We start from the raw sequence: 26873 nt of genomic DNA, 5'->3' as shown, positions 1-26873 counted from the left end.
ACACACACACACACACACACACACACACACACACACACACACACACACACACACACACACACACACACACACACACACACACACAGAGGAGTCACACACAGAGGAGTCACAGCATCTGGATCCGCACAAACTATTAATTGGTCTGGAAGTTCTCCAGCTCAGCGGTTTAGGGATTGTTTTCTGCGAGAGAACGTACCGAAGCCCAGAGAAACTGTTTTTTCCCCCTTCCCCTGTTAAAACTTGAGAAATATTGCACGTATAGTGTGAAGTCCCTACTGTAGCAATCCCAATTTGTTGGCTAAGTCATGGTTACTTAAAAAAACACTAGCCAATCAGGACCACAAGCTATTCCTGTGGTACCTCTGAAATCGGAGACATCTTGTTATATTAGAAAATCCCTTTAATCCTGATTTTATAATGATGCTTCAGATAATATTAGTGCTGAAGCTACTGAGTATTTGATCAATTGTTGCCTATTATGGATTTTTGCATAACCCATCTGTCCTGTTGTTAGTGTTACTCACATAGTTGGATGTTAACTGAAGCGATTCACTGGCTCTCTTAACGATACAACAGCGTGTCACCTGCCCAGCTGTTTGACTGCAGTTCTAGGTTATTGTATTCCCCAAACGTATGGCGTGAGTGCGAGAGGGAAAAAACGCATTATTAGGGTGACTCGGCACAGACTCAGACCCAGAGTCCTTTTTGAGCTCAGACTTTGTCACTTCATAATGTGCCATCGATCGTTTTTTCTGACATTTTCTGCGGCTGTACTTTTTTGGGGGTTTCTGTCTCTGTCAACACACCGCTGAGCTGAGTGGCTAGCACCAGCCTTTGGAGGAGGTGACAGGCATTAGCTGTAATCAATAAGGAAATCCCTATGTGTGCTTACTTAAACATAGTCCTGCAGCTTGTGCTGGCTATGGTTATCCCTCCGCCAGTGATGCATGACGCTGCTTTTCTAATGTTATGCATCCCACCACCATTATCCGTCTGCAGCTCCGTAAGGTGGAGAGGGACAAGAAGACCACGGACCAGGAGATAGTGGAGCTCACCAACAAACTCCTGGACGCCAAGAACACCATCGACAAGCTGGAAGAGTTGAATGTGGGTGTTGTCCCTCTTTGAGTTATCTCATACCAGATATGAAGTTAGATGTATAGAACCACAGTGTGTGTGTGGGGGGGGGAGGGGGGAAGATTGAGACCTTGAACAGATCAACCACCGTTCTGAGAATCAAAGTCCAAGTGCTTTGTGAGAAATGGACGTTTCCAGTATACCTCTAACATTTTGTCTTTTTTATTCTTTTCTCTCTCTATACCCCCGACCCTTTCACCCCTTTGTTCTATTCTTCTCCCTGACAGGAGCGCTATCGGCAAGATTGCAATTTGGCCGTGCAGCTTTTGAAGTGCAATAAGTCCCATTTCAGAAACCACAAGTTTGCAGATGTAAGTACAGCTCTGATCGTATGATGTGAATGATTACGTCTCATATATGCAACGCCTTTCACTTGTCATGGTGGCACTGTTAGATCTTTGTGTTTTGCCCTCCGCAGTGACACTCTTGGACATGGGAGAGAGAAAGAGGGGGAGAGAACGGTCGCCTGGGTGACTTGTCTGACCCTGGCGTCAGAGAGGACTAGGCAGAGAGAGAAACAAAGAGAGTAGAAAGAGGGAGAGGGTAAAAAAAAAAAAGCAGCGTTTTTCCTGGCCGCTTTATCACAGCTCCTGGCCTTTGTGTGTTTTTTGAGTGTTGACCAATAAACTCTGAGGTGGACGATGTACAGTACCAGAAATACTTTCTTAGTTTGGACCTGCCATTGACTTCAATGAAAACTTGAAGCACCTCAGTCGCTGTTCTCACCTCTGGGTTCTGGCCCATAATGTGATCAGTGATGTCGCTCCACTAAATCAAGAGCCACTGAGTTCAACACTGGCTTTATCAGAGCTATTAAACCACAGACTGCTGGGTAATCAACACATCAGCTAACAACGGACTTGAAGTCAGTATGAATAAACAAATCCATCTCAATCATAGTGTTGTGCTATGAATTTCTCTTAGATGAAATGTTTTTCTCAGGTGTACAATCCATTAGATTCCTATTTCACTCCCTGAGACTCTTGAATAAATACATTTAGTATGAGCAGCTTCCCTTTTAGTGCCAAAGTCCAACACTACCTGTGCTCTAACAATCCAATCCCTTATTAAATGAGAGACAGTGTTTGGAGGTGCGGCTTAGTGACTTTAGGGTCTTTTCTCCAGTCCATTGATGCACAGGGCTACCTGCCGGCTCGAACACCTTCAGTTAGGAATTAAGACAGCACTGTAGATGAATAAACTGATACTCTGGTCTCCGGAGGACTACTACTACCGATGCGCCAGCCAGGTTGTCGCCGCAGGGCCGTGACAGGCAGCCAGGAGCCAGGGCTATTTTTAGGAGAAGTATAATTCATCTGAGCAGAAATATATCTCCCAGTCCTGCCGTAATTCATTACAGGATGTGTGGCAGCCAGTATTACTGCTGGGGAACGTAACACCTTGCCTCAAACTGCAGATCCGCCTCATTTTATTCCCTTGTTTTGTGATCAGCTTATTTGTGCTTTGAGGGAACTATTTTATGCTCTCCTATATTTGTCATGTGTTAATTGAAAGAGTGGGCGTTTTGCTTACCTGGTGGTTCTATACCAAAGGCAACTTTAGTACTTAAACACACATTTCACATGATCTTTTTTAAACTGCTCAAGTAGTCAAAGGCATCCACGTTGTGCAGCCTGTTCAAACACTTGTTGGTTGTATGGACTTCCCTTAGTGAGCCAGCAATTTCCCCCCCATGTTTTGTCTGAGGTTGCGAGACTGATTTAGTGTATTTATATGCCACATAGCAGATGCCCCCCCCCCCCCCCCCACATGCGACTTAAGGTCAATGAGTGCATACATTTGAAGCATCTTGGAATTTCAAATATCTTGGTGTTTCCAGCATCACCCTCTGACCAACTTAGCTACTTAGGACTTATAAGAAACTAGTGAGCAGAACTTGGTAGTTCTTGTACTGGGACTACCGACTGAGATCTAAGTCTAATTGTTGCAGCAAACTCTTTTTCGCAAAACAAGTAAAGTGCCTTGGAAGACGAGGACACATTTTCGAAAATCAAAGCATTAACCATTAGGAAACCTCCCCTTGACAGTCATCATCCATTAGGAGAGAATCAGAAAGGGGGAGAGGAAGCATGACACCAGCCGATAAAAGCACACCAAAGGGCAACATGGATAACCATGGTTACGGCATCCTCCTGGGAAAGGATCCTGCAGAATGGACAAGGACAGGCAAGGAGACAGACAGGAGGGCAGAAAGAGGCAGACAGACAGCATTGAGTTATCCTGTGTCCAGATGCGCTGCTCCCTGGGAGGTGGTCTGAAACGAAGCTGTGTATACAAATCATCTTATCAGGCGGGCAGCAGCCATCTGTGGGAGATTTAATGAATTCTGAAGATTGCCTAAGGAAACAAGTCAATTATACAGCATTGCAGAAGTTGCCCAGCAGCCCAGTCCTGAGGCTACTCGCTAGAGTGGATTGGCTGTCTGTGAGCACCAATTCACACTGCTGCACATGTAATTGTTCTATGAGAAAGCTCAGCTTTTGTCTACCCAGGCATTATGCCATATATAGTATGCCCACTTTGCCTCAAACTGGCCCTCTATTGATGCGTTTATGCTAATTGGTAACATTTTCAGCGCACAAGCAGTTAATACAAAAGCATGTAAAATGACCATGACTGTGGCCATCAATGGGCCCGTGCAGATTTACGTCACGGTGATTGCCTGCAGTGCCTGTAATAATACAGCCAGTGTTCTATAGGAAAGAATGGTCTCTAAAAAGGTCTTTAACTCACTGAATAATGTAACACTTTTTGCTACAGCTATTGCGTGTCTTTAGTTAAGGCTCCAAAACCACAGTACCATGGACGTGATGCGTAGCTGCTTGTTAGCTCGTCATGACCAGTGATGTACAGTACCAGTCAAACGTTAGGAAACACCTACTCATTCCAGGGTTTTTCTTTATTTTTACTATTTTCTACATTGTAGAATAATAGTGAAGACAACAACTATGGATTCATGTAGTAACCAAAAAAGTGTTAAACAAATCAAAGCTGTCATCAATGCAAAACAGTGGCTACTTTGAAGATTTTTAAATATATTTTGATTTGTTTAACACTTTTAACACTTAACACTTTTTTGGTTACTATATGATTCCATATGTGTTATTTAATAGTTTTTATGTCTTCACTATTAATCTACAATGTTGAAATTAGTAAAAAAATAAAGAAAAACCCTGGAATGAGTAGGTGTTTCCTAACGTTTGACTGGTACTGTATATACACCTCGGATTGCTGATGCTATGTATTGGCCAATGAGGGTTTGAAGCCACCGGTTGGCCATATTGTCACTCCCCAGAAGGAACAGCATAACAATTAACGTAAATCAACAGTATTTCAATTCAATGTTTAAAGGACATACGTATTTGTTGTTGTAGTGAAGACATTAACATTAGAACCTTTGGAAAAAGTATACTTTTAGGATAATCTTTTTTACATACAGTGCATTCTGAAAGTATTCAGACACCTTGACTTTTTCCACATTTTGTTACATTACAGCCTTATTAGAAAATGGATTAAATAAATTTAAAAAAATCCTCATCAATCTACACACTATACCCAATAATGACAAAGTGAAAACAGGTTTTAAATTTTTGTGAACATTTATTACAAATAAAAAAACAGACCTTATTTACATAAGCATTCAGACCCTTTTCTATTAGACTTGAAATTGAGCTCAGGTGTATCCTGTTTCCATTGATCATCCTGTTTCCATTGATCATCCTTGATGTTTCTACAACTTGATTGGAGTCCACCTGGTGGTAAATTAAATTGATTAGACATGATTTGGAAAGGCACACACCTGTCTATATAAGGTCCCACAGTTGACAAGGCATGTCAGAGCAAAAACCAGCATCGTGCTGTGGGGATGTTTTTCAGCGGCAGGGACTGGGAGACTTGTCAGGATCGAGGATAAGATTAACCGAGCAAAGTACAGAGATCCTTAATGAAAACCTGCTCCAGAGCGCTCAGGACCTCAGAATGGGGCAAAAGTTCACCTTCCAACAGGACAACAACACTAAGCACACAACCAAGACAATGCAGGAGTGGCTTCGGGACAAGTCTCTGAATGTTCTTGAGTGGCCCAGCCAGAGCCCGGACTTTAACCTGATCGAGCATCTCTGGAGAGAACTGAAAATAACTGAAGTGACGCTCCCCATCAACAAAGTACTGAGTAAAGGGTCTGAAACTTAAGTAAATGTGACATCTAATTATTTATTTTTTATATAAACTTTTTTAGCTTTGTCATTTTGGGGAATTGTGTGTGAATTGATGAGGGAAAAAACCCAATTTCATCCATTTTAGAATAAGGCTGTAAGGTAACAAAATGTGGAAAAAGTAGAGGGGTCTGAATACTTTCCGAATGCACTGTATATGTTTAGCTCAAACCATAAAATTTGAAAGTATGCATTAATGTGTCTATTAGAATAAACGTGGAAAAAACAAATCTAGACATTAATAAATGCATTTCTTTACCTTCTAAAATGTTTTTTTTATTTTTTACAAATGTGAGTGCCAAGATGGAGGCGCAGTGGCTTCACAGCGCTCCTTGTCAGTCATCTAGTGTATATACATCATTGGTTATGACCTGTGACTCTAGGCAGCCTGTTAGCTCTCTATACGTAATTGGCCCAGAGGTCAGGGGTATGTCATATAAAATTCAGGGGTCATCCTGGCAGCCCTGTGCTGTTTTATTGATCCGGCCCCGACCGGCTGACCAGAGGAAGTGAACAGGAGGAGGGCGGGCTGTCCGATCGTTGCTCACCAGGATCGTTAGGGCATCAGGCAGTGGGTGCTGTGGAATCACCTCTTCTCTCTGCCCATTTTCCACAAATCAATATCTCTGCCCTGCCTCTTCACACCCAGTATTACCGGGATAGAAGGGCCCTAGATGCCTGCCCTTTTTTTCCTTTACTCTCTCTACTCACTTTCTCTTTCTTTCTCGCCACCCTTCAGTTATCTCATTAGAGGTGAGAGATTTTTTTTTTTTTCATTCTTTCTGCTATTCATTTCCTGTGAATGGGGAGTCGGGGACAAGGAGACATTTGGTGGCCAGGGAAGAAAGGCAGCAGGAGACAGTCTCCTTCACAGCGCTGATTGAGGTTGAGAGAGTCCTCTCTGAAGGCAACCCACCAGATAGATCTCTGCGTTCTCTTCCATTCAGTGTCGTGTCTGATCTGGCTGCCATGTGTTAGTGTCACTCACTGCTTTTACACAGGGAGACTGATCCACTACAGGATCATAGCAGCTTTTTTATATATAATCTGGAACTATTGACAATACTGACTCCACTCGTATCCTACTGAGATGTGCCGCTTTCTAATTTGGATCGGAGCACAAAGTCCCTGCATAGGAGCGATATGAGTGCTATGTGTTTGCTACTCGGTTATTAGGTAAAGTTTTAAGGCTTATTGCATTTGACATGAGGTTGTAAATACTCCCACTGCGAGCTCTTAGTGGCTTCACAGGCTGTTTTAAAAGCGCAAGTCGAGAAAGATTTGTCAGCCCTTGTGAGATGCAGGTTTTTAAAGTCGTTCCACTTAATGGAGGGAATTGGGAGATTCTGCAGTTGGGAGTTGTTCTCATTATTTGGTACCATGTTTTTTATACAATTTACTTCTGTAATATGTAGTACTTTAGTGTACCACGGGACTCTAGTTTAAAATAGCCTTCAACTTTATGATTTTGACATGGTCTTTTTTGCCTGTCTGTGGAACATGTCACGTTTTTATGTTTGTGTCTCCTCTGTCTTCCAGCTGCCCTATGAGCTGCAGGACATGGTGAACAAGCACATGAAGGCCAGTCTGCCGGATAAGAGTTCCCAGGGGGCCCAGGGCCAGGACTCCGACACCATGAGCCTGACGCCTGCCGATGTGGTGCCCACCTCCGTCATCGCCCGTGTACTGGAGAAGCCTGAGCCTCTGGTGCTCAACTCTGCCCAGTCTAGCAGCAGCGCAGGCCGACCCCAGGCAGAGGACGTGTTTGTGCATGTGGACATGACGGGGCCCCAGGCCGAGGCAGGAAGAGGGGTTCGAGAGAATGGGGGTCCCCGCCACAGCAGCAGAGTCCCAGCCCAAAGCAACCAGGCAGAAGAGCTCCTCCAGCAGAACGGAATGTGTCGGAGCCAGAGCAGCCTGTCAGCAGATGGCCAGCCAGGAGAGGAGGGTGGTGGGGCCTTTGAGAAGCTCAACCCCTACCCAGCCCCCCCTCCGCCCCATCCCCTCTACCCCGGCCGCAAGGTGATCGAGTTCTCCTCGGACGACAAGGTGAAGATCCCCAAGAACAGCCCCCTGCCCAACTGCACCTACGCAACGCGCCAGGCCATCTCCCTCAGCCTGGTGCAAACCGACGAGGAGAACGAGCGCCAGCGCACTGTGCCCAACAGCCCCGCTGTGTCGGACGGGGGCTGGCGCTCTGGTGCTTCCTCCTCCTCAGGGGGAGGGGGGCAGCGTGACCCCTGCCGCACACCTACTCAGCTGGACACAGCAGACCCCATTTCCAGTCAGTCCAGCCCCTTCAGCAGCCCCCCTCAGCCCCCCAGCGCCTTCGCCAGCTCAGGCAGCTCTGAGGAGGACCTGCTGGCCAACTGGCAGCGCATGTTTGTGGAGAAGATGGCACCATCCTCTGAGGGCACCCTGGTCAACCGCACTTCCTTCAGCAGCGAGACGGTCAAGGACCTGGAGAGGACCCGGACCAGCAAGCCAGGGGGCGGGGGATCCCACAGGGGGGCACTACAGGGAGCCTACTCGGACGGGGAGGAGGGGTCCTCCACTCGCAGCTGGACTGCTAGCCGAGAGTCCAGCCTGGACACTGACACCAGCAGCATGGCTGACCTCCGCACCAGGAGGGGGCATTACGGAGCAGACTTCTCTACAGAGGAGAGCGAGCAGCTGTTGATGGCCCTGGACAACGACCAAGATGACGCCAGTGGCGACACCGTGTCAACAGCCATCACTGTGGAGACCAGCTTGGCGGAGGCCAAGATGAATGAGTTTGTGGAGGAGACAGGGTCTGTAGGCAGCTCTGCAGAGGAGAGAGACATCCTGCCCCAGCACTTCCCTGTCATAGTACCCAGGGTCCTGACAGGGCTAGAGGACTACACAGAGAATAGCCCTCCCCTCCCCGGCAACTCCTCCACTACCACCCCCGGCCGACCCCTGAAAAGCCCAAAGAGGATGGGAGTCCACCACTTGCACCGCAAAGACAGCCTGACCCGGGCACAGGAGCATGGTAACCTGCTGGACTGAGACTAGGGGACTTTTTCCTCTCACTTCATATGTCGTCTGACAGACTAACTCTTCTCTGCTCTGTGGACTCTATCTTACCAGCAAGGAAGGATGATTCGAGTCGACCAACATACCTACGTGTTGGTCCTACCTTTGTCCGTGCTGCTGTCTCATGAGTTTCGTCAGGAAATATGCACATTCTCTAATAACCACATTCAAGAGCTGATTCTTTGGAGATCTGTGCAATGCCTGCCTGCCAGTTGAACGGCAAAGTTCATTCTTCTCTTGCCACTGTGAGCTGCAAACCCCTCCAGTAGCAGAACAAAGGGTCCTACAGAGGGTTAGTTTTTCTGTCTCTCAAACACTCCGAACTGTTGCCGGAGGAGAAGGGCGACTCCAGGATATAGCCATACCGTGTCATTTCCTGTGTGTAAACATCCAGCCAGTGTGTTTTCATGGAACAGCCCAGATGGAGCTACGATTCAGCTCATCATTTGAGATGATCGTTGATATGCAGGACTGGAAAACAGACAATATGGATGGAGTCGTTGCCTTCTCCCTCCTTTGTTCTCTTTTGCTTTGAACCCCCCCCCCCCCGAGAAATGTTATGTCATGCAGGCATCTGATAACATGTGAACTTTTCCTCCATCGATGAATGGGGGAGAGGATGAGCACTTGCAAGTGCATGCTGTTGTCTGGTGTGGATGGTGGACCGGACCCCCACACAGACTCTCAGTGCCTATCCCTCTCTGTCTGAGGGGTTTGTAACCCCCCAATGCCTAGAAAGGATCTGTTCTGATCCCCCTCTGAAGCTCCTGCAGTGTGCACTGGTTTGTTGAGCACCCACTCTTAAGGGCTCTCTTCTCTGGAATTGGTCCACCACACAACAACTAGGAAGGTCACCCTTGATTCCAGGAATTCTAGGTCTCACTCCAAAGTTTATTTTCTAGATAACAAAAATACAGTTTTCATAGATTTTTTTGTTGTCTTTCTATTATCCTAAAGTGTTCACTTTTATTATTTCTTCAATCACTTCTTCATTCAAATAATTTACATTTAGGCCTTTTTATTTTTAAGCAACCATTTTATGCCAGAGGTGTTAACTCAACTATTTATAGAGATATTATGACAATGATAATCTAGAACAGACAATGTATTTGTGTTCTTTGAGCTAGAGTGACCTACTAGTGGTGTAACGGTACACGTATTTGTATTGAACCGGTTGGTATGGGGACCTGTGTTCGATCCGCACTGTGTACACAAATGAATACATATAATATATATATATATATATTTTTAAATCTCAAAATTGCAATCAAAATTATTATCTTAATTTGCATTTCAAACCGTCCTTTTGTGAGGCGCAGCCGGGAACTAGTTCTGTATGGCGAGTGGTGTGGTCGATAAACCAGGAGGATTCTCCATCCTTTAAATTTCCAGTTTTGGAAAATGTTTGCTTCCTAGTAGACAGCGATGGACAGGGAGAGTATGTCGCCACTGCTCAACGAGAAGAGCCTATGCAGCTGCCAACGTCTCAAACATGTTGACACATTTATGCCAACAACACCCCAGTATTCCTACCACCGGAGCAAGACGGAAACGCGCCCCCCCCCAAAAAAGAAAATTTGTCTCCCCTCTACATTCAATAAACCCTTCACAGCTGATTCTGACCGGCCAAAGAAACTACAAGAGCGGTAGGTATATTTATAGCCGCGGATATGCGCCCATTTTCGGTGGTTAGAGGAAATTAGGGGTTTCAGCACCTTGTAAAAATGCTCGAGCAATGTTACGATCTTCGCCCTCTCGTACCCATTTCAGCAAACATGTAGTTAGTACCCGCTCTATATAAGCAAGCTAAAACCCTAGTTGTAAATGAATTGGCCAATCCACCCTGTGTTGCGCTTACTACAGATTGAGGGACCTCCAGGGCTACAGAGCGTTACTTATTAAGTGACAGCCCATCACATTACCCCGGAGTGGCAAATGACAAGTACCGTGCTACAGACAGGCCCTCTTTATGAGAGTCACACAAGTGTTCATATTTTTCTCTTTGTAAGAAAACCTTATAGCATAGGCCTATACAATGTCTGAGCCATGTTTACATATTGATTTTACATGCATATTGCACTTTATTTTAGTGTTGATGAGTAATCGTGTGTTTTCATTTAAGAAAATACAAAGTGTTATTCCTGATTGTGCTCTCATCAGGTATTATGACTCATGATCATTATTTCTAAAATAAACAACAATTGATTTCATTTCCCCGCTGTAAAACCGAACCATGACCCCAAAACGGCAATACGTACCAAACCTTGGGTTTGGTGAACCGTTACACCCCTATAACCTGAAGCTCTGTGTTCAGAGTGCAACTTATGTCATTGTGTGTAAATATTATTTCCATAACTAGTAATGGAGATATAACATTGGCTCTATAATCGAAGATCATTTCACTTTTGTTCTGTCATTGGATTTTGTCAACGCTGTATTTTCATTTCAAGAAACAAACATGCCGGTAGTACTATTGGTAACTCTACTGTACATGGGCTATTACAATGGAAGACCCATATGGCATCAGTATTTTTTGGAAGAACCAAGACATCCATCTCCAGGCATTTTTGTGGATGTGTTTTTCAAGTATTCATTGGGCTCTGGGTGAAAGTAATTCTCTTTGAAGATGCCTTCAATTCTCATTGTGTAGCACTTCTGTTGGAAATGTATTTGTATCTCATACAGCTACAGTACATGTGTCCAGAACATCTAAGTGACAAGGAATAATCAAAGGCAAAAGGTATGACAGCTGGTTGATGATGAGATTTGAGGTAATTCTACCGTTGACAATATCCTAACCAGGAAAGTATTTTAATTGGTGTATTACTCAGTCTCCATTGTGGGAGTTCACCGAGGATGTCATACTTGTAACTGGATTTGATAAATGGCATGCAGTATGTAACGTTTACTTTCACTGTAGTTACTTTTTCATCCACATGCTTTTATATGGATAGGGAATATTTATTCATTCATCAAGAGATTTATTATTTTTGTGATTTTTATGAATTAATTTTGTGTACTTTTTTTTTTTTTTCATTTGGTCCATTATATTCAATTGACTTAGCGTTCTGCATTCAGCCATGTTGAATTCATGTGTTCATTTTAATTCCATTTGTTCAGCATCAGACACTCAACTATGTAGCTTTAGTACACAAGGATGATTTACTGACGGGGGAAAAAGTGATTTATTTTTGTTGGCCTTTCTAACAGCTCTTTGATTGTGTGGTTACGAAGTCTATGATACAGTCCTGTTGTTTTATTGATCCTAGATTGACCGCTCACAGTGGGAGCTCTGCAGTTGCATTCGTTATAAGGCAGTAATCCAGGATACAGTTGCACGCCTGGTGCAGTGTTCTCAACACTCAGACATGCTCGTGTCCACATGGTGTCAGTCAGACTCTAATCCGTCTGGTATTATATGTTCATGCCACCGTCTATGGGCTGATGATGGTGTAATATCATTTCAAGTCCATTGGCAGGCAGTGCATGCTGGAACACAGAAACCACCTGAGGGAAAAAAGATTCCTCCTTGATGTCTCTTGAGCCTGCCATCTCCCTGTACCTGTAGATGTGAGTTTCAGTCCCCCCTAAAATCTCTGTTCTTAGACCAAGAAGTACAAGACATATCAAGGAAATGGAAACATTGTTCTGTATACTACTGTGCCGCTGCCAGTCACTGGGGTCATATTTGAGAGCTGTATTCCCTCCTGAGTGAGATGAGTCCTCATATTCCGGTATAAAAGGCTCTCCACATAATGTATCCAATATGTTGGAAGCTTTCATTCCTGAACCCTGAATAATTCAAGTCCATTTTATTGTGTGACGGGCCGGGACGTGGGACTGAGGGCTCACAAATCCACACAGTTCATGTCACCACCCATTTACAGCCTTAAACATTTATTAATTTTTTTAGTTTAGCTATTTTATTTTGCTTAGTCTGCTTATTGGTCTTTCCGTTATGTCTAGATGTGCTGTTAATAGCCCGTAATTAATAGTTGTAACAACCCTTGGCTAAATTATTCATGTTTTATTACACTCAGAAATAGGTCTCTAATACTTCAAAAAGAGAAAGGAGGAATGGTAGTCTGTCATGGTCTTGAAACTGGAAATGTACATTTTTAATATTTAATGGTCTCATCAGATGTGCTGTAGACAAGGTTTTGTGCAAATACAAAAATTGGGGGGGGGGGGGCTCTAATGTACCCAGCATTATAAATAGGCCTTTACATCTGGTCTCCTGCAACTTTAATGACTCCTCTTTCAAGAATATAATTGAACACATCTCCGTCCGACACATCTCTTCTTTGATCCAAGGTCACCTTCCCAGGATGCTCCAGTCATGTGGAGCTTTTTAAAATTTAGTCTGAAATGTTGAAAAATGTCAGCTTCGTCGCTCCTCTTCTGTCTGATGCGGTGGAATGAACACACTGATAATCCCTCTGTGACGGTAACCGTTAACAGGTAGCTCACAGTTAATTTTAAGGTGTAGGTTTTAGTCAGAGCATGACTTAAACAGCCAGTCACAGTTGTTCATAGGAGCCTTGTCTCCAATACAATATTACACAGTGCCAAGGGTTTATTGGAAATATTGATATTTGACTAACTGGAGCGTAAAGTATTACATTATGCAATTAGAAAACCCCGGCTCTACATATGAATACAGAAGCAGGTTTTATAGTGTAATCATACATTCTGAGCTGCATTTGTGCTCTCTCTCAGCATTCATTTCTGCCAGGTGACAAAGCCAGTCCCTGCCCAAGAGTGGTGTTATTGCAATGAGATGGTTCATGAATACTAATAAAGATGCTGTCTTGTCACATCAACGTATGCATCCATTGCTGTTTATTATTCACCACGTCTCCTTTTATGGTGTTCAGTTGTCAAATGATCCTTTTGACATGAATGAAATGCATGTTAAATACTCTCAAATACAAATGCCTAATTCAGGACTTTTTAGGGCTTTTTTTTGGCTGCAGGTGCCATTTAAAATATATGGTGTGATTGTGCTTATTGGGGATTAATACTGTTATACCTATAATTTGATTCTAGGGGACAGTCTGTGGTACCTGATGTTTTCCATTACGAGGAAACTGTTGGTCCCAAACCAAACCCTGTCTACCAGTCTTGCATGGAGTTAAGAGTGTCAATCAGCTTATTTTCTCATACTAAGAAAAGTGTGCTCCTTTGAGTTCTTTGGTTGCATATTATCGCTCTCCTGATGCAGTGTCTGTTCATTCGTAGCTTTGTAGATTTCCTTTTGATTTGTATGTAAGTGTATGCTTCCATGGTCATATGTATCATGTGATTTTTTTTCTTCAGAAAAATTACTTGGACAGAATTATACAAAAGACTGTTAAAACTGAACTCATTTTTTCTGAATTTAACTGATGTATATTTTAAAACAAATTAAATATTTTAAACTTAATTTGTGGTCTGGTTATGTAGCAATGTTACCTCAACATGTTTACTTGGTTTGTTCCTTTTAATAGGTTTTAAAGAGCGACTGCCCCTAAAAATAAACTTCTTGTTTTGAAAACGGCCTATATGGCATCCGAGTCAAACATGTATTCTAGTGACAAAATTGACTACAAAGTGTAAATACGATAATTGATGTTAATCTCGTCCAAAACAGAGATTTGCGAGATAGGGAAAAAAAATCAGTGAATGAAGGGTACTGAAACAGTTTTCCTTGGGTTGGGTAGATTTCAAACCTGCCCATATAACCCAAGCTGCAGTGCAGCTGCTCGCGACCCTATCGTCAGGACAATGGTCAATTTGGTTTGACATTTGATATCCCTATGGGGCTAGTTAGGGACCATCAGTAAATGGGCCAATCCTTTAAAATGTCCGTATACTGGTTAGCTGACAACGTCACAAACGATGCGCACGCTTCAATGGGGCAGAAGTCTGTGTTGTGACTAGATGGCCAGATATCCAGCAACAATGAAAATAAGCGGCAATGTGGGGAATCGTAGGTGGCTCGTTTTAAGCTAGTTTTTATCTTGTTCTTGATACCATGTAGTTGAGGTGTTTTGTCACGTCAATAATAATATGGTTAACATTTGCTAGCTAACCAACAACTGCAAAAATGTATGAGACAAGTCCTCATTGTGCAAATGTATTTGTTTTCAATAAACATTGGAGACTAAGTATCGTTTACATGTTGTCAACCATCCAAGCCAACCCTGTCTGTTTTGCCCCAAAGTTGCACACGCGTTGGTTTTGTTGCTAAACCCACCTAACGTTACAGCTCCAAACTTCAATGAATTAACCTCAAACCAACTATGAATTGTAGAAATTCATATACAAATATTACAAGTATTTGAGACAACTAAAAGATGTGCAACATTAAAATAGTGTCCCATTTACATTGGGGCTAGTTAGGGACCAACAAATTACAGAGATGGGCTATTTGATGTCAAACAAGCTGCATTTCTTAATGTACGAGCCGGGAAAACGAGGCTAAATCAGGAAATTCAGCTCCGTTTTAAACATTCAGCCACATTTACCTTGGAAGATTAGAACAGTAGCTCTTACCTAAGGGTTCCCCCTACTGATATGACTCATCCTGGACTTGCAGTTAAGGATCATTTTTAAAATGTTAGGTTGAGTTTTCCCCTCCAATGATTAACTGATATGAATACAAACAGAAAAGCCTAAATACTTTACATTCGTGAATGATTTAATGTATTCATTTGGTGGACGTTGACAATCATTGAAAGTACTTTTCCATGACCTTGTATATGAGGTACGCACAATTCCTTTTCAATATCACACCATCCAATGTTCTCACAATAGTAAAACCTAGGAAATTGGAGCTCCATCGAAAGATCCTGTTGCAGCTCAAATTAGATTTTCATGGCTGAAATGCCTTCATTGCCAGAGAAAGGGGACGGCGATTAAAAAAAGGAACCCTAATTGAATTAGATGCCGGCATTAGAGATTCTCTACGTCATCGGATTGCATAGCAGACGAGATGTTATCATTGCCAGCAATGCAGCGTTCGTTTGGCATGGTCCAGCAGTGAACCAGCCTGCATTCCATTGTCCTCTGTGGCATCCAATGATGACTGCAACAGGGTCAGCAATCTGCTAATGAAAAGTGTAAGTAGCCTACTTAAAGTTGCTGTCACAATGATATAATTCATTTAATCAACATTGAAACGGACTGTGCCCTAAACTATTGTATCATGCCCTCAAAGCATATATCCAGCAAGGGGTTCAAGTGTAACAGGAGTAGATGTATTAGAGGTAGGAGATACACTGGAAAAACAGGCTTCTGTTGTCCCTGTCACTTAGCAACTCGGGAGATTGATTGCGATATCCATCCCTGGTTCCACTCATTATTTAGCTGTCCTATGGGAATGGAGCACTGAAAGGGGGTAACAGTAAATGTCTGTTTTCATTTATGCACCCCAACATCAGAAACCTGCCTCACTGGATTACTCAGATCAGTGAGAGAGAAGATTATGGTCTCCTTGGAAACTGATTACCAACGAAACTGAATGTGAATTGTACGAGTGATTGGTTTATGCTTACCGTACATGAGAATGTGCTGGTCCGGAATGGGCATTGAAATTCCTGCTCTCTATTTTTCGTTCTGTGACATGTCATGCAGAGATTCTGTGTCTAAGACTTTGTGCCTTTAACGTTGGCTTGTTGTACCCTCAATCCACAACATCACAAAGAAAGAGGCGTTAAGACAAGGTTAGAAAGAATGTCCTATAGAATGTCACAATATGGATAATGTTGGTTGGTACTCTGTCCATAACATCCCTAAGCACACTGGAGAGAGGCGTTAAATTGTATTGATGTGGAGGTTGGCAAAAAATTCTCAATAGAATGTCATAACATGGATGGATATAGGCCAGTTAGAAATTCATTTAGGCACAAAGGCCTTAAACAAGGGGATTTGATGGGGATAATGCCTTTCCTCCATAGTAATCAGCTTTGACTGGCGGTTGTGGGGGATGATGATGATGGTGGTGGGGGTAGGGCTCACTGTATACAGGGATGATGAAACAACACTGCTGCATTGTCATAGTGTGATACTGAATTACCACATGCTCGTTACAGATCATTTTGTATGTGGCGTTTAAGTGCTGACCCCAGGAACATCCTGTTATTAGGGCTATTACTACAATTTCAAAATAAATGTTCATATGAAACATTAGTAAACCATTTAGTAGAGAGAAAAGTACATTAAGATCAAAGGAAACCCGTGTTCAGTGAGCTATTGTACAGTATTAAGTAAGCTATTCCAATCAGGAAACACGAATCCAAACGTCTTTAAGAAGATGTAAACAAACAGATTTATTCTGACATCAGACCATCACAACAATCATATATAGTCGATATATCAGAGCATACGGACTTGTATTGGTTACATAACCTTCAAAATCGGAACTATAAATAGACTGTGCATGTTTAAAATAAATAATTCACTATTGCCTATAAGTCACTTGGTGTGGGTTTTAAGGATTTTGTGCCTGCTCCAAAATGTATTCTGTCATGTAAAAGTGCTACAGGTCATGCAAAAAGTGTAATTGGTTGCAGGCTACTAGGTGATCTTAAACACAATTATGTGCAGACTAGCAAAAGGAAAAGAGGTAAAAACCAAAAAGGTAGGAAGGCTGTGGAATCACATCTCAGTCTCAGCTAGTAGGCTCTCGCCTAGACCTGACGTCAGCAGGACCCTCTGGGGGTGGGAGTCTGCAAGGGGCAGAGACAACGGAAACGGGTTTAGGACTTCTATAACTCCACAGCTAGCCTGGTCGCCACATCTGTAGGGTGCTTTAGCCTTAGACGGAAAGACAATGAACAAGTTGGCCAAAGCACAAACAGATCTGACTACCAGTCTACTCTAAAGCACTCCGGAAACGGGAACAGGCCTCATTCGTCAGCAAAATGGTTAGTTAGTAGAGTTATTTTAGGTCATCACTTATTCCGACGTTTCGGGTTTATAGCAGCTTATTATAGAAAATGATTTATTTTGAACAGAACACCCCAGTGGAACTGTCTAGACTATGACTAAGAAGGGACAGGGAAGGAGAGTGTTTTGGTTGGCCAGGTCAGCCCTTACTACTGTGGGGGACCCAGGTGGTTTTCTCCCTGGTGGGGATGCCAGCGCTGCATCGTGCCTCGCTCTCTTTGTCGTCGTCCTCCTCTCCCTCGGAGAGCAGGTCTGAGATCTGCTGCTGCAGCTCGGGGTTGATGGCGTTCTCAGCCAGGACCAGCACGCGCAGACAGGTGGGGTAGTTCTCCACCACGTCCAGGAATACCTGGGGGCACAGGGGAGGGAGGCTGTCATGGAGCACTGATAGGCTACAGTAGAGGTTGATAAGAGGACTTTGTAGGTAGAGTTCTGCATGCCAGTGGAGATTTTTATTCTAGGTTGTGAACGTACGTTTACACTGAAAAAAATATGAAAATGCAACATGTAAGGTGTTAGTCACAATTTCCGTTAGCTGAAATAAGTCCCCAGAAATGTTCCGTGCGTACAAAAAGCTTATTTCTCTCAAATGTTGTAAACAAATGTGCACATCACTGTTAGTGAGCGTTAATCCATCTACCTGACAGATGTGGCACATCAAGAAGCAGATTAAACAGCATGATCATTACGCAGGTGCACCTTGTGCTGGGGACAAAAGGCCACTAAAATTTGCAGTTGTCACACAACACAATGCCAAAGAAGTTTAAAGTTGAGGGAGTGTGCAATTGGCATGATGACTGCAAAAATGTCCACCAGAGCTGTTGCCAAAGAACGTTAATGTTAATTTCTCTACCATAAGCCTAATCCATAGATTAGGGCCAAATTTAATTTATTTACATGTCCTTAAATGAACTCTAACTCAATAAAATCTTTGAAATTGTTGCGATTATTTTTGTTCAGTATGTGGTTTTGTTTTTTACTTCGGCACGTAACAAATCACTTCAATGTCAAAACGTGTATTTTTGTTTGCTCAGATTTCAGATTTATAGTATTCGTCTCAAAAGCAGTGAAGTTTCTTCTTAGTGTGAAGTGCATGTCAAGGCTAGTCTCTATAAATCAGTTAGCTTTAGACAGGAGAGAGACATAGTAGCTAGAAAATGAATTAAAAGTCTGTTGAAATTGATAAATTGTCCAAAAGCCTTGAGCACTTTTCATTTGCACTTGCCAGGCCACAGCTGGCGAAGTGTGTTGTGAGAAGACTGAGTGTGGTAAGCACATCTTCACAGCAAATTAGACTCAGGGTTATGGGTCAATACCAGAAGGAGCTGCCTGTCCAGATGAAGTTTACTTTGATCAAAGACTGAGGGAGGCCTCGCAGCCACCAGACAGTGACTTTGGTATGCTAGCCCAAGGCTCTGTTCAGCACTCCCACCCTTGTTGTTCCACACTCATATGCATGCACATGAAAGCCCCTTCGTCTCCTAAGAAAACAGACTTACTTTGAAATTAGACCATGAGAGGAACAGGGCTTTGCTATGATGACAGTTAAATTGGGAGATTTGATATACAGCAGCCCCACCTAGTGGATATAACTTAAATCAATTTACAATCTACAGAATATGTGGGATTGAAAAAGAACAATGTTACATTCACATTAAAGGTCATTAAATATAATGGAACCATAAGAAGGGATGTGAAAAGCTACCTCCATAACATTAATGAAAATAAACTAGTTATTTTTCAATTGATGATTGGCATTAGTAATGCTGGAAATGGGCACCACATTTTGAGAAGAGGCATGGAAGTTAAATGGCCACATCAGTAGAAATCCTTTTTCGAGCTGAAAGACAATGGCCAGAGCTTACTCATGATGTTGCGCAACGATTTTGGTCAAGTCATCGTTTTAGTCAAAGTATGATATTTGGGCTTGAAGTGACAAATCCGAACTGCTCACTTGGTGCAAATCCATGTGAATCCGGTGTCTTTTCCAATGATATGAAATACACATTTTCACATGACAAGGCGACAAGCGGATAAGAGCGTTGGGCCAGTAACCGAAAGGTCCCTGGTTCAAATCCCCTATCCGACTAGCTGAAAAATCTGTCTGTGTCCTTGAGCATTCCACTGACCCCTAATTACTCCTGTAAGCCGCTCTGGATAAGAGTGTATGCTAAATAACCAAAATGTTTCATTTCAGGGGTGGAAGCTTTAAATCATAATGAAACTATGCTGAACAAAAATAAACAATTTGACTGAGTTACAGTTCATATATGGAAATCAATGAATTGAAAAATCCATTAGGCCCTAATGATTTTACATGACTGGGCAGGGGTGCAGCCATGGGTGGGCCTGGGACGGCGTAGGCAGAATGAGATTTTCCAAACAAAAAGGCCTTTATTACAGACACAAATACTACTCATCAGTTTCATAAACTGTCCGGGTGGCTGGTCTCTGACAATCCCGCAGGTGAAGAAGCCGGATGTGGAGGTCCTGGGCTGGCGTGGTTAAACGTGGTCTTCAGTTGTGAGGCAGGTTGAACGTACTGCCAAATTCTCTAAATTGACATCGGAGGCGGCTTATGGTAGAGAAATGAACATTCAATTATCTAGCAATAGCTCTGGTGGACATTCCTGCAGTCAGCATGCCAATTGCACGCTACCTCAAAACTTATGACATCTGTAGAGTTGTGTGACATAACTGCACATTTTAGAGTGGCCTTTTATTGTCCCCAGCACAAGGTACACCTGTGGAATGATCATGCTGTTTAATCAGCTTCTTGATATGGCACACCTGTCAGGTGGATGGATTATCTTGGCAAAGGAGAAACGCTCACCAACAGCGACGTAAACACATTTGTGCACAACATTTGAGAGAAATAAGCTTATACTTTACATGTTGCGTTTATATTTTTGTTCAGTATTCATCAGATTTCTTCTCACTTTCTTTGTAATGTTTTTCCACACACTCAGTGGTGCAGATGACTATGCTCTAGTGGTGATGTTGGTGACACTACAGACCTGTGCTGACTGGTTTGTGAGTCCTGTTCCCTCCAGATCTAACACCTCCAGAGTTCTGCTGGACGCCACAGCCACTGCTAGCATACCAGCAATCTGGTCCCCTGGAATCCCAACACAGCCAAAACGTGAGTGAATTCAGAAGGTGAGTTTGTCATTTGAGAATTACAGAAATCTGATTGGTGCCATTGACTCAGAACAACAGATTAGGACCACACACATTAGTATTTGCATAAATAGTTAATTTATTCCAACAGCATAAAGCTGATATACAGTTAATTAGGTACACCACGTTAATGAAAATGGTTCGCTCCTACAGAAAGTAGGTCATGTGGCCGTGACAGATAGACAGACATCGAGGCATTTGGTTACTGTTCGATTGAATGTTAGAATGGGCAAAACGAGTGACCTAAGCAACTTTTAGCGTGGTATGATCGTGGGTGCCAGACGCGCCGGTTCCAGTATCTCAGAAATGGCCTGCCTCCTGGACTTTCCACGCACGTGTCTAGGGTTTATAGAGAACGGTGCGATAAACAAAAACCATCTAGTCAGAGCCAGTCCTGTGGGAGAAAACAGCTTGTTGATGAGAATGGTAAGAATCATGCAAGCTAACAGGCGGGCCACAAACAGGCAAATAACGGTGCAGTACAACAGTGGTGTGCAGAACGGCATCTCAGGCCTCCCGAGTGGCGCAGCGGTCTAAGGCACTGCATCGCAGTGTTAGAGGCATCACTACAGACCCAGGGTTAACCCCAGGCTGTGTCGCAGCCGGGGGAGACCCAATTGGCTCAGCGTCGTTCAGGTTAGGGGAGGGTTTGGTTGGCCAGGATGTCCTTGCCCCATCGCTCTCTAGCGACTCCTTGTGGCGGGCCGGGCACACGCACGCTGACTTCAGTTGCCAGGTGTACGGCGTTTCCTCCGACACATTGGTGCGGCTGGCATCCGGGTTAAGTGAGCAGTGTGTCAAGAAGCAGTGCTGCTTGGCAGGTTCGTGTTTTGGAGGAAGCGTGGCTTTCGACCTTCGCCTCTCCCGATTACTTTCGGGCGTTGCAGCGATTGGACAAGACTTTAACTTCCAATTGAATATCACGAAATTGAGGAGAAAAATGGGTAAAAAAAATTTGACAGCATCTCAGAACGCACAACTCGTCGGTCCTTGTCACGGATGGGCTATTACAGCAGACGACCACACCAGGTTCCACTCCTGTCCAGTGGGCACGCGATCACCAACACGGGACAATTGAGGAGTGGAAAAACATTGCCTGGACCGACGAATCCTGGTTCTTGTTGCGTCATGCTGATGGCAGAGTCGGGATTTGGCTTAAGCTGCATGAGTCTATGGCCCCATCCTGCCTGGTGTCAACGGTACAGGCCAATGGTGTGGAGAATATTTTCCTGGCACACGTTAGGTCCCTTGATACCAACTGAGCAACATTTGAACGCCAAAGCGTATCTGAACATTGTTGCTGACCAGGTGCATCCCTTCATGGCTACAGGGGGGTCCGACCCAGTACTAGATGGGTGTACCTAATAAACTGACCACTGAGTGTACGTTTCGGCTTTCACCTTCATCAGGCGTATGCACATCTTTTCAACAGTATACGTATTGTGACCTTAACCCAACACCTAGCGACATCATAAAGGGGTTTAGATCTCGTCTTTATTTAACTAGGCAAGTCAGTTAAGGAAAAAAATCTTATTTTACAATGACAGACTACCCCGGCCAAACCCTCCCCTAACCAGGACGACACTGGGCCAAATGTGCGCCGCCCTATGGGACTCCCGATCACGGCCGGTTGTGATACAGCCCGTGACCAAACCAGGGTCTGTAGTGACGCCTCTAGCACTGAAATGCACTGCCTTATACTGCTGCGCCACTCGGGAGCCCAAACAAGTCCCAGTTGGGGCTACCCACAGTGTTCACTACATTGGTGTCAGAAATGGGATAGTGCCCGTGAGGACATTGGAGGGGCAGTTCACACGAGGGACTTGCTATAGTGTAACCACCTTAACCCAACACCTCGTCAAGGGATTCAAATCTCTTGGCGTAACAGCTAAGGTGTTGGGCTGACAGTCACTGAACCCAGGTTTGAGTCCTGTTCTGGGCTACCCCTACAATTTGCTACAGCATTTCCTAGCCACCGTGCTTCTACACCTGCATTGCTTGCTGTTTGGGGTTTCAAGCTGGGTTTCTGTACAGCACTTTGTGACATCAGCTGATGTAAGAAGGGCTTTATAAATACATTTGATTTTGATATGCCAGTCATTAGGAGTGTCATTGATCTCCATAATTCAGATGGATGAAATGGAACCCAAATGTTATACCCTGTATAACCCAAAATGACCATAGCCCTATAATTGTGTATCAAGTAGGCCTATGCCCTCTAAAATGTAACCTTAAGTTAACTTGGGACATTATGTTCTTCAGATGACCTCCTTTCCTATTTCTCTTTCTCTCTAGTGCAAGCAGCCAGGTGGATGTCATGGAGATAACAAATATTATTGGGTAATGCAGGAGGCAACTGGCCCATTAAATGGACATCATCGGTAACTCAAGAGTGCTTCACCTCTGAAACAGACCCATTACGCATGATGACACATTCATGTTGTTCCAACACTTGAAGTTCACAATAGTTCATATTGATTAAGTATTTTTATTGCAGCACTTTGGGTTGAGTGCAATATTCCTTTCAAATGTTAAGAACTTGATTCCATATAAAGAAATTCACTGATATAAAGTACTGTAACTGGTTTTGTGTCCTCGTGATTGGTTCTTACCCAGGGGGTTGTAGTCCAGGTTGAGGACTCGGAGCTGGGAGCTGTGGGCCACAGCGATGGCCAAGCGGGCCCAGCCCTTTGTGGTGATGCTGGGGTTTGCACTCAGAGTCAGCTCCCTAAGACCTGTGGGACAGGCAGTCTATCACCATCAAATGACCAACTAGCTAGAGCCAGAGCCGAATATAGCCATATATTAAAGGCTCTGACTAGCTAGTGTGTGTTTTCTCCATTATGTCAAATGAGTCTAATTGTAAACATAACGCCCTTCATACGGCCTATAAAGATGCTTCAGAAATCACTCATAAGCTAATGTCATGCTACATATAGGATGGAAAAAGATAATTGTGACAGAGCTATGTAGTGTTAATAACAACTTTATGAATGCTCTATAAAGCAGCAATTTGTCTGGACTGTATTTTCTATACTAAAACATGTGTTTCTCTCTCTGCGTCCATTTTCCCTACACACACACACTAACAAGAGAGGACCTCTACACTAGCCTACTGTTTCCAGGCCCCAGTCCCTCAGCCGGCCAAGCAGGTTCAGAGTCCGATACCTCCAGTAAAAGTGAGGGCAGTGTTGCGTGGCTCTACCTGATTTGGCCCCGTCCGGAGGCAGCATGCCACAGACTAGCCGCAGTGCCTCGTCCCCCAGCATACAGTCCCCCAGGTCCAGAGACACCAGTAAAGGGTGAGTGGAAAGAGCAGTGTTAAGTGTGACCAATCCTGCATCCAGGAGGGGACTTCCATGGAGACTGTGGCATATGAGAGATGGGAGGAGAGAAAGAGGAAAAATGCAGAATATCATTCCATATGAAAGTGCCAGTGAAGACCATCCAATTCATTTACTCATGTTTACACATATAGCCTAATGCAGAGCACCGCTTTCAAGCTACATAAAGCATCAACTTGACATAGACTTGAGTTCATGCTCATCCTCATGGTAATTAAGGTCCGGTCCCCCATGTGATGCCATGGTGAAAACATGCAACAGCTCTTACTGGATCCCAAATTGAGGGACCCATGCTGATTACAATGAGTGAATAAACAGTAGCCGTATCATTATCAACCACTAAGACCAATCAATCATTCAATCAGACAGACAACTTATTAATTGTGATATACTACTTACAAAAGGGTCTGGATCGATCTGTTGGTCTTGAGTGCATCGGCGAGATGCTTGGTTCGGTTGATGGTGGAGACCACACCGAGGTTCAGGTTGAGTTGCGCCAGTGAGTGGGACTCCGTCACTCCGCGACACACCCGTCCGAAGTCTCGGTCTGAAAGCTGACATCCCCTGATAGACAAAAGCCTCACACTGTTCTCTTTCAGGCTTTCACAAATATCCTTGATCTCAGCTCCCGACAGTGCCTCTCCCGTTATTTGAATAGAACCTGGTAGCATTTTGGTAAATGTTTGTCTACTAGGCCTACATTACATTCAAGGTTTGTACACAGCAGAGATGGACATGCATTGTAGGCATACAATTATCCAACGTCGGTAGGCTGTTAAATTACATTTCAAATTCAATAGGCTATTTACGATATCCGATATTTGCAAGGCTGTCTGTATTGTAGCTGGTTTAATTGAGCATTTCTTATTAGGCTATGCATAGGAAAAGAGCACACGAGGTAAGGTGTTCTGAAGTTAAATCGTTCCTAAACCCCCTTGCGCCGTTTCAAGCGCTGACATAACCTCCTGCTACAACGTAGCTCGCTAAACCCTTAGCGATTCTTCTTACACAGGCCATGAATGGATACATTCGTCGATGCATATTAGCCAGGCTCCAATACAATCGAATGTCGTGCAGTTTTCCAGGTCCTCATGCAGAACAAACGGGTTGCATTCCAGTCATGTTTTGAGCTTGGCTCTGGAGCAAAGGCGATCGTTTGTTTGCCCCTTTTGCAGCAAGTATCGGTTACTATGGACACCCTCTTCTCAATGTCATCAGAAACATCTTTGCAATCAGTCGTTTTCTGACTGTCACATGTTGCTCTCTAATTAGTTTACTAATACTCGTTTTCCTTAGTCGTCAAGGGCGCGTGCAGCCTCCTCAAAGAATATGTGTGGCTGCAGACGTCGGGAAATATTGCAGGTCTGAGCAACTGTTTCTTCAGGAGGAAAAAAATGCAAGTCGAGGGCGAATATATATTTAGCTGTGGTCTCAGTACAGAGTAGGTTATTGCTATTGATCACGTGCAGTGCTGGCGTTGGTCTGACCGGGGCTGTGCTGGTCTAGCCCTGCCCAAATACATCACCTGACCTGTCTATACCACACCCATAGATAGATAGCGTTTGGCCTTTACATTTTTCCCCCTCAAATTAATGTAAGTGCATAATCTAACATGATCACCAAATAGATAGACCTGTTATATAACTATTCCCTATAAAAACGTTTTGAAATAAAAAGCATCATAATCAATAGGCCTAGAATAAACTCTCACGAGAACCTTAACCTTCCCATTACACTGTTTTCTGGGTCAAACACACTATTATGGAAGCTCGTTCCCGCCACCTAAACAATAAAATCCGACTAAGAGTTATGAGATAGTAAGACATTATTATGAGATAGTAACTTGTTAATAATTAGATAGTAAGACATTGTTATGAGATATGTTTAGGCTATCTGTATCACATGAATCATGTATTTGTGTGCGTGCGGGGAGAGTTTGTGTTGATATTGTTCTATATTAATGGATTGGAGAGTTTTGTTGATGTGAATTGGTGCCTGTTTGATGGCATCTGGTTGGCATCAGATTCAATTAATTCTATTAAATCCATTAAAGGGACTTTTAATGTATTAATATATAGCCATTGATTCTTGAAGAATGTAACTTTGTCACAACACAACTGATTGGCTCAAACGCATTAAGAAGGAAAGAAATTCCACAAATTAACTTTTTACAAGACATACCTGTTAATAGAAATGCATTCCAGGTGACTACTTCATGAAGCTGGTTGAGAGAATGCCAAAAGTGTGCAAAGCTGTCATCAAGGCAAAGGGTAGCTACTTTGAAGAATCTCAAATATAAAATATATTTTGATTTGTTTAACACTTTTTTGGTTACTACATGATTCCATATGTGTTATTTCATAGTTTTGATGTCTTCACTATAATTCTACAATGTAGAAAATAGTAAAAATAAAGAAAAATCTTTGAGTTGGTGTGTCCAAACTTTTGACTGGTACTCTAAAGAAAGGGAGCTCTACTCTCAGATCAGCTGTCTCCATTGAAATATTTTCTTAACATTTCACAATACTGACAACCATCTGCTCCTAGATAGATATTACCACCTACGGTTGCAAATGTTGAGGCTGCTTATTTAAATGCTTACCCAATAAAAATACACTTAATCACTGATTCGGCACATCATTGTGCACATGTTAGGACACGCATCATCAAATATATTGAGACAAATTACAGATAGTAGCCTACAAGTAGCAAAATACAACTCAATTGATTGAACATTAAATGCATTTTAATATGATTGAAATAGGTCTATAGCCTGCTGTTTAAATTGTAACGCAGTCATCTCGGTTTTCATTTGAAGCATCTTTTCCGTCGCTTCCCACTGGGAACAAAGTGGTTGAATCAACGTCTTTTCAACCAAAATTTTGAGGGTAAAATTTCAACCACAGGTTTTTGTCATCATGGTAGACACATTTCAACATATACAAGGTTTGTCTAAAATATGTTGAATTTGTACCTTAAAAACAACATT

The 26873-nt window shown here is 43.3% G+C and overlaps 2 protein-coding genes across 6 annotated transcripts in view; one reads left to right on the top strand and one right to left on the bottom strand.

The window, feature by feature from the left end:
* tjap1 (tight junction associated protein 1 (peripheral)) overlaps nucleotides 1-13854 on the top strand; it is an 81389-nt gene extending 67535 nt beyond the window's left edge. For all 5 annotated transcript variants that reach the window (XM_055902084.1, XM_055902081.1, XM_055902083.1 and 2 more), the window contains 3 exons: nucleotides 1000-1107; nucleotides 1365-1448; nucleotides 6912-13854. In XM_055902084.1, coding sequence (XP_055758059.1) covers nucleotides 1000-1107; nucleotides 1365-1448; nucleotides 6912-8402 — 1683 coding nt within the window. In that variant the 3' untranslated portion in view covers nucleotides 8403-13854. The remainder of the gene's footprint in view (nucleotides 1-999; nucleotides 1108-1364; nucleotides 1449-6911) is intronic.
* Nucleotides 13855-16716: 2862 nt separating this feature from the next.
* lrrc73 (leucine rich repeat containing 73) lies at nucleotides 16717-25402 on the bottom strand. The gene is made up of 6 exons (XM_055902087.1): nucleotides 24284-25402; nucleotides 23746-23906; nucleotides 23153-23275; nucleotides 20378-20478; nucleotides 17511-17709; nucleotides 16717-17140 (listed from the first exon to the last, which is right to left on the bottom strand). The coding sequence occupies exons 1-6, from the start codon at nucleotides 24553-24555 to the stop codon at nucleotides 17070-17072; spliced, it is 927 nt and encodes a 308-aa protein (XP_055758062.1). The 5' UTR covers nucleotides 24556-25402; the 3' UTR covers nucleotides 16717-17069.
* Between the last annotated feature and the right edge of the window lie 1471 nt (nucleotides 25403-26873).

This window comes from Salvelinus fontinalis, chromosome 37 (genome assembly GCF_029448725.1).
Source record: "Salvelinus fontinalis isolate EN_2023a chromosome 37, ASM2944872v1, whole genome shotgun sequence".
Classification (NCBI taxonomy): domain Eukaryota; kingdom Metazoa; phylum Chordata; class Actinopteri; order Salmoniformes; family Salmonidae; genus Salvelinus; species Salvelinus fontinalis.
This window is presented reverse-complemented; position numbering and strand designations above follow the sequence as displayed.